Genomic DNA, 8,472 nt, shown 5'->3' on the forward strand with positions numbered 1-8,472 from the left:
TGGGTAGTTTCAGAAAAGAAGTTTAAGATAGGGTAGTTTTAGTATATATAGGCTAAGTGTAGGATAGTGATAGTAATTGCCCCTTAATATTTCAATTTAGATTTTGGAGAATAAAGACAAGAAGCAAAGAAGATCAAAACCCTTCCTCCTTTTTTTTGGCCACTTTAGTTACAATTGGATTAATGAAATAGAGGGGAAAATGACTGTTCGGGAGTGTCGCTCTTGTGCGGAGTCGCATTATGGCGTGAAATGATCACCTCGCCCCCATGAAAGGTAGAAATCCCACCAAAAAAAAAAAAATCCTCTCCAATTCTCTGATTGAGCTCAGTATTGTTGAATTTAACATTTTCCACGTGTTTACTTCTCAGCCCTGAATTGCACTTTTAGGGAATTGGAGAGGATTTTAATCCAAATCCCATTCATTGATGCTTTTCTCGTGTGATCCCATTAGCCCCCACATTGGTCCAAGGAGCCATTCTCCCAAACAGAAAACTCTCGCTTAAATAAATGATAATGCCATGATAAACATATGGGAATGGTTTTCATGTACGACTACATAAGGCGAGGAGGGGTTACGATGCGTTTATAGTCATTTCAACCCCTTTGTGAGAGGGAGCACAATCGTGCAAGTGTGCATGAGTAACATCTCTATGCCTACGTTTGGTTGCAAGAAAAATTAAAGGTAAGGGAAGTGAAAATTTTCAAAAATAAAAAAGAAACTTGTGTAATCATTATCCCTTGTGATTATCTAAACTAGGTAAATTTCTTACCATCTTTAGTGACATATCATTATAAATTGTCATGCATTTTTTTAATACACATAAAATGACATTATTACCCTCATTAGAAATATTTTGTGTATCATCTCAAAAAGCAAAAAAAATATTTTGACACCCGAAAAGGTGTGAATAAGAAAATCCCTTAGAATATGCTAGAGGATACGGCCCTTTCCCAAACCAACCAACTTTTACGGTTCGACACACACTTGTTTGGACCTTGACTTCCCCCAACAAACCTATTACAACTTTGACTAGCATTAAAGATTTTTATATTTCTAAGTAGCGGCAGCCAGGGTTTTTCCAGGCCCCTATAATAGAATTCTATAAGTTTTATATCACTTAATTAGGGGTATTGAACGGTTGGTTCAACCTCATTTTATTGGGATTAGGATCTTCTGTAATACTGGTAGGGCGGCGGTACATATTCGATAGCACAGCAGAGACCAGGTGACACACATCCGATGACATAGCAGAGGCCAGATGTGCACCGCCACCCCACCGATACTACAAAGGATTTTAATACATTTTATTGAATTCGATTTGACTTTTATAGACTGAAAACCTTTTATCGATAGCCATTGCTTCCATGCACCTCCTTTTGGATTTGGCCGGTAAACGGTGAAGGTGGTAATGAGAGAGTGAAAATAGAGAAAGTTGGGGGTAAAAATGTAAACAAACCATAGGTGGTGAGGGAGATGCATTATTGGGCAGTTTTTAGGTAATTTAGTTAAACAAAAGATTGGATGGGTGCTTTTAGGTAATCTTGTAATCTTTCCATTTTAAATTTTTTTTTTTTTCAATGAGTGAGTATTCTTTAATAGTGATAATTCATATTATATAACAAATAATAAATTATACTTGAGGTACCTAATGTTTAAAGAAATTATGACTAGAATGCCTCACATTTCATGTTATGTTTATGAAATCTTTTCTTTTCATATTTTTAAGGGAAAATTACACGTACACCCCCTGTACTATGCATTTAATATAAATCGACCCAATATTTCAAAAAGTGAACGATTGCACCCCTTGTAGTTTCAAAACCCTGCTAAACCAACTGACCGTTAGCCATCCAACTTTAACTGATGATGTGGCTTTAAACTAAACATGAAAGGACTATTTTACCCTTAGATACTCACTAATGACTAACCTAAGGAGTGGGTGAAGAGATTCCCCCTTCTTCCATCCTCCTTCCCAAATCTCACGGACAATGACCATTTTTTGAACATGACATAAGTGATAAGTCACTTTGAAATTAATTTGAAAATTCTTTTTCAACCCTAACTTAAATAGTTTTTGGAAATGAAACAATGTGCAATCAAAAGAAGATAAAACAACTTCTTACTTCACCAACTCCAAGGGGCAGTGCAATTGGCAAGGGACGAGGCCTAAGGAAGCTAAAGGTCTTGAGTTCGACTCCACCTTCCCCCTTGGAGCCACCCCTCTGAGAGGAAACTCCCTAGTGAAAATGGAGGCCCCAGTATCTCCCGGTTCGTGTGTATTGCGGCGTTGTGCCCGAGCCCAGGGGGAACTAGTGACACCTCCAATTCCAAAAAAAAACTTCTCACTTCACCACCTTGGTGACAAAAAGGTGCACCTTATATGTGTATATTTGTGTGTGTGTCTAAGTTGATATATATTCACAATGTCACATGTGAAAAAGCTAAGTGAATAGAATTTGTCACAACGGATGTACTGATTTTAATATGTTATGTGCAGAATTTGTACATTCAATTCAACCTACTTCTGGGGAAGATTGAAACAAGAGGAGGAATCATGGATAAAAATCAAAAGAACAAGAAAATAATGAATACAAACTAGTATTTCACAGTTTATTGCTGACTGGAGCTTGAAGTAGATCTTCAATTGTTAACCATCTCAATCAAGTTTCAAATCACTTTAACCCTCTTCAGAAATGCCAGCTTCATCTGATCTCTAACCTGAAATTTTCATAACCATTCAAAAGAGAATGAGATAAAAGGACAAGCATGAATGAGGCAAGAATTTAAAAATAGTACACCAGACTACTCAAAAGGGTGCCTTGATCTTCATTTCTAATAGCTTTACTAACCTTCACATTGGGTCTCAGCTACTGCACTTTATTGCCATGGAAAGATTAGGAGTATTCAAAGTTTAATTCACTAAAATCCATTCAGATTTCACCTAACAACTTGTTTTGAAGATATTCAAGACCCAATGAGACCTTTGTAGCGCGCGTAGGAAATGATCAATACAAACACAGCAATAGAAATTATTCCAGTGACGACGACGACCTGTTTATGATGCAGAAGACTTCAGTTGAGTTGAGTTGAGTTGAGTTGAGTAGGGTATGACACAAATTAAAGACAGTATTACTTACCCATTTAAACATGTATGGATGGTTAGTATTCCATGTGTATGGGATATTCATTCCAAATATTCCAGCCACCAAAGAATAGATAGATAAACAAACAGTTCCAGTACTTAGGAAGAGCTCCAGCTGAAGACATATAGTAGGAAAGTGTCAGCTTCATAAAACTCAAGAGGAAGAAGAGTATAGTTGTACAGTAGCTTGCTGACCAAGAGAGTTATAGATAAGATAAGGCAGCAAGGAAACCTAATTTAACATAATCAAGAAAACTAGAAACCTATTCAAAGTACAACTCAATAGCAAGAAAGACTTAAGATTCATAAATTGAATACACAAGATATTTCTCTATCAAGCCATTGATCATGTAAATGTTATTGGTGAAGCTTGATCTCAATTCTAATCCAGAAAGTACTATGGTGATTCTTCGGTGTGCTGTTTTGCTTTCGAAACACGTGTAAAAGGCCAAAAAGTGCATACATCAGCGCCAAAAGTGCTGACCCTGAAGAGCTTGTCAAGAGCTTTGATTTGATATGTATTTTGCCTTATGTTGGTTCAGACTAGACCAGGTGGGTTTCTGGGGGTAGTTTTGTACTTTTATGGGTTAGGGTTTTCTTATATATTGTGGTTATCTCTTTGAGATATGTGTGAGAGGGTTTGTATTTTCTTCAAAGAAATAGTAGATTTGGACTATCGCTTGGCCATGGATGTAGCCTTCCTTCTTGGGGATGAACCACATAAAATCGTTGCCTTGTGTGCTTGATTTCTTTTTCTCTTTGTTTTCTTATGCAAAATCGCCATTCTGCTGCGCTGTTTTTCTAATAGTAAACTCAGAAGGAAACAAGAAAAAAAGAAACTAATGCGGAGGATAGCTAGAGGAGGGAAACAAAATTTGGTAAAGCTTCAATTCTTCACCTGAATCAACTGATTTCGATGATTGTCAAGCTGCAAGAAAGGATAAACAGGATTTCTTTAGGTTGTGAATAAACATTCACATTGCATTCAAAAGAACTCTCTTCTTTTAGTTTCAAATGGTTAAGTTTCCAAGGGAATACCTGAATATTAATGAAATCCTCTGTATCATCAATATATTCACGAAGCTGTAAAAAAAATAGATTAGGACTAATATGCTATAAGATCAAACAGATTGGATTTGTGTCAATAGAATGAGTTCTAATTGTTAACAGAATGTACCGTAGTCAATTTGTTCAATGTACCATCAATCTGCATAAAGTATGCCTGCAATATATAGAATAAGAAAGGTTAATTGGACTTCAATTTAATCAAGTTATGATAGACCAGCCATGAGTGATTATTAGATGAGTGCTGTAAGAACCTCAAGTAACATTTCAAGGTCTTCAACATCATTCTCATATCCATGAAAGGTTGCAGCACTTGCCCTACTAGCTCTGGATATTCTTGATCCTATAGTAGGATTTGCAGGGAAACAATCAGGTGCACCAGAGCCACTGACAGGTGAAGAAGCTCCATCCAATTTTCTTGATAAGTATAGGTCAGCCATATCATCATCATCATCAAGAAGTTGTTCAAGCTCATCCCTTACCTGGAAGCAACAACAATTGTTACAAGTCAAATTCCTAAACATGCCCAAAACCAGTAAACAGAACAAAAATTTAATTATACATTCACTAATGAATATTATAAATAGTCTACCATAATGACCAAATAGAAATGCCCTAGATTTGTATGGATGGAAGCAAGGCTTAAGAAGTTGATATTCATAAAGAAAGAATTTTTGTTTCTTCTCTCTTTGAAATTTGTTTGACATATCAACATTAGTATATCTATAGTCTATAAACTCTTTTCGGGATTGAGCTCACACCATAAAGGGTGTACCCAGTGCATCATGCTCCTACCATTGCAGAGTCTGGGGAAGGTCATAATGTACACAGTCTTACCCTTGCTTTCGCGTAGAGGCTATTTTCAGACTCAAATCCATTACCACTTAGTCACAATGGAGCAACCTTTACCGTTGCACCAAGGCCCGCCTTCATTGAGCTCACACCATATTACCTTAAAAGGGAAAGAGATCTCTACTTGGTGATGTTTCCTACGCAGTCTCACATGTCACTGTGAGATGACGCCTCTGCCCCCTAGGCAGATACCCAGGCGTGCTCACCCATTGGCCCAGATTCTTGTGTTAAGACCATGCGGCCAAGTAGAGATCTCTTGCCCTACCTCAAAATATTTAAACACCATTTCCTTATATTAATGAATTTGAAGTAGTCAAGCACAACCAAAAACATGAGAGAGACAATTGATATCTGTTGAACATAACATGTGTATAGACTATATTGCTTTGGATACCACAGAGCATGAGAAAGAGAGAGAGAGAACTCATACCTTTTGAACCCGAGCAATCAACCTTGTCATTGAACTCTTCAATTTACGTACCCGATCCAAGTTTCGGCTGCTAATCTGCACATTAGGGGCCGGGGAGGTGTAGTACTCAAAGTCCAATACCAACAAATATGGACATCTAAACGAAACAATGAGGGCACACAAGCAAAACATTTTGAAAGAGAAACTAAATTCCACTGTAACAAGTTATATCTATGAAAAGCATCATCTATTTCTTCCAAAAAAACAAATTCAAACCATATTGTATGATCAAAACCATAAAATTTTGTCCAAGAAAATTTTCCTCCATCGGGCTGAAAGGTTCACCGCATCATCATAGCTAGGGTTCACAAACCCCTGTAAAGTTTTAGTATTTTTTTCCTCAAAATACCCTCTTGATACCCTTGTGTGCATCTAAAGCCTCGCGTGAATGGATTCCCATTCACCGTGGCTGAAGGAAACTTGGTCCAATTTTGCATATCAAAACTTGGAAAATAAAATATCCCCCACAATTTTCTCCTACTAGATCAGGAAGGACCCAAGTAATTTGATAGCATGCTTTCAATTTTATCACTCTAGGCTACGGTTTACAGATAGAAATGGTCCTCTTTGCCGGTTTCTAGGGTTTTTTGCTTCAGTTTGTTTGTGTTCTTGTTCATGAGTCCTTAGGTTGCCTTGCTTGTTGTAATTGCTTTCTATTTTTGGAATAAATTGATCGATATTACCTCTCCTCCCCCGCCCCACCCCCCAAAAAAAAAAAAAAAAAAAAAAAAAAAAAAAAACCCTAAACAAATAAAAATCAATGTCAAAATACTAACCACAATTAAGGGTGTGAGCATAAAATCACCCACTTCTAATGCATGTACAGAGAGAAATATATATATAATCCTGAAATCTACAGAAATAAAAAATAATCTCTTCCATCTTGCTACTAAGCTAATAAGAAAGGAATGAAAAAAGGTAAATTTTTAATTAGTACAAGAAAGTACAGAGTAACCTTGGAGGTCAGCTCATCTAAAGCTGGGTAAGCAGCAGTTTCCAATTCTGTTGTTCTTGCACCAAGAAAACTACAAATAGCTTCTAACGCTACTTCCAATGCCCTGAATTCAAATGGAGACTCTGCACAAAAATTAAATAGACAAACATTTAAAAGATAGAGTACAAAAGAAACTAAAACCATACAAGAAAAGAATTAATTTCATTTCATTAATTATTTATGATTTACCATCTTCTTCACCAGCTGCTTCATCATTTTGCCCACTCAGATACTCCTTCCCATGTCCTTGACATTGGTGAACGAGATTCGAAAGAGGTAATCGCCTTCTAAGTTCTTGAACAATGGGTATAATATTATCATCTAGTGGATCTTGGAGCAATACCTATCCAACACGAAACAAAATATGAGATGCAGATTGGTGTAGAGAGTTTTTCAGGTTTAGTGAAAAATCTCTGATTCTCTCAAATGTATGTAGTCATATTCCTCGATCATCAACATTAAACTAGAGAGAGAGAGAGAGAGAATTTAACATCACAAATTAATCCTTAATTAAACAATATTGGTGAATTAATAAACTCTTACCTCATCTGCAGTGATTATTGCTTTGATATGCTACACAACAGAACCAAAGTCAAGAAACCAAGAATTAGAGAAGAAGATGATGCATGGAAGCAAAAAAGATCAAAACCCCAAAAAAAAAAAAAAAAAAAAAATGGAGAGTAAGAAATTAAATTTCACCTCCAAATTGAGAACAATGGCTTTTTCTCTACCTAAAATGGTAGAAGGATATGATAAAAGAGGGTCAAGGATTCTAAGATCTCTAGCATGAATCTGAACTCTCTCCATAATAGTATACTTATCTACATCTAATATTGTTCCTTCTCCACTGCAATCCAATAAAATCCAACTCTTAGACACTAAAGTGGTTTTCTTTTTCGGAGTCAATTCTTGAGGATGATCTGCAGGAACTATGATTCCATTTTGAGCCATTAGAACAAACAGTTTTCAAGAAAGAGTCTCAAAGAATGAATTGGGAACTCATTAATCTATTTACGTGACACTATGATCAATGTGAAACAGTACTGCATGAGAAAATATATAGTTATATAAGATACATTAATTAATATTAATTAACTTCTTAATTAAAACCTACACCAGAAGAAGAATTTGAAGAGAGGCCCACAATGAAGTATTTGTGACCTACACCAGAAGAAGAAGAAGAAGAAGAAGAAGAATGTGAAGAGAGGCCGACAATGACATACTGATGTTTGATACTTACACGTGAAAACCCATAATCTAATCTATTACTGAGTTGTATTTGACTTAATTGAAGTTGATAATTTTTAATTAGTTCAACTAATAACTGTTATGTGTGTCCCAAATTCTTGTACCCATTTTAAAGATTGACCCATGGTTCTAAGTATCGGTATCGTATCGCCTGTATCGGGCGATATGTGTCGGTTTTGCTAGTCACCGATATTGATACCATGCCGATACTGTATTGGTAGCACGGTACGGACAAGGGGTAAAATGGTTAGAAAACTCATTTTTTAAGGAATTTCAGGGGTAATTTTGTCCGATACAACCGATCAAAGCTGATACTGTATTGGTATTGTATCAGTTTTGTGTGTTGCCGATACCCGTTCCGATACCGTGCACTAAAACCATGGATTGACCCAAATGGAACTTTTTTTGAGATACCCATCACTGATCTTGTTGGGGGTGCAGGGGCGAAGCCCACCGTAGTACGGTTTGACTAGACCCGATCCGATGGAGGAGTATTTATGAGCCCGCTTGATAACTTTACGAGAAACAGTTTCTGGTGTTTTTCCGTGCTGAGAACCTGAAAAACACCTAAAAATCGCTTGATAACGAACTGTTCTTTGTGACTGTTTTTGGAAACATAAATCAAAATTTATGCTCCCTAGAAGACTTTTGACAGAAAATGTCGTTTTTTGACTAAAAATTGGAAATGTGTGTCCGATAAA

At 36.5% G+C, this 8,472-nt stretch overlaps 1 protein-coding gene across 2 annotated transcripts; it reads right to left on the reverse strand.

Moving 5' to 3' along the window:
* Nucleotides 1–2,852: 2,852 nt before the first annotated feature.
* Nucleotides 2,853–7,474, reverse strand: LOC122643054 (magnesium transporter MRS2-I-like). 2 transcript variants are annotated; one of them, XM_043836688.1, is made up of 11 exons: nucleotides 7,223–7,474; nucleotides 7,067–7,096; nucleotides 6,713–6,866; nucleotides 6,485–6,606; nucleotides 5,491–5,565; nucleotides 4,463–4,690; nucleotides 4,321–4,365; nucleotides 4,182–4,226; nucleotides 4,042–4,071; nucleotides 3,139–3,258; nucleotides 2,853–3,052 (listed from the first exon to the last, which is right to left on the reverse strand). In XM_043836688.1, the coding sequence occupies exons 1-11, from the start codon at nucleotides 7,472–7,474 to the stop codon at nucleotides 2,966–2,968; spliced, it is 1,188 nt and encodes a 395-aa protein (XP_043692623.1). In that variant the 3' UTR covers nucleotides 2,853–2,965. The 2 variants fall into 2 exon arrangements, with proteins under 2 accessions (XP_043692623.1, XP_043692624.1); XM_043836689.1 differs by lacking the exon at nucleotides 4,321–4,365.
* Between the last annotated feature and the right edge of the window lie 998 nt (nucleotides 7,475–8,472).

The sequence above is a fragment of the Telopea speciosissima genome, chromosome 10 (genome assembly GCF_018873765.1).
Source record: "Telopea speciosissima isolate NSW1024214 ecotype Mountain lineage chromosome 10, Tspe_v1, whole genome shotgun sequence".
NCBI lineage: Eukaryota > Viridiplantae > Streptophyta > Magnoliopsida > Proteales > Proteaceae > Telopea > Telopea speciosissima.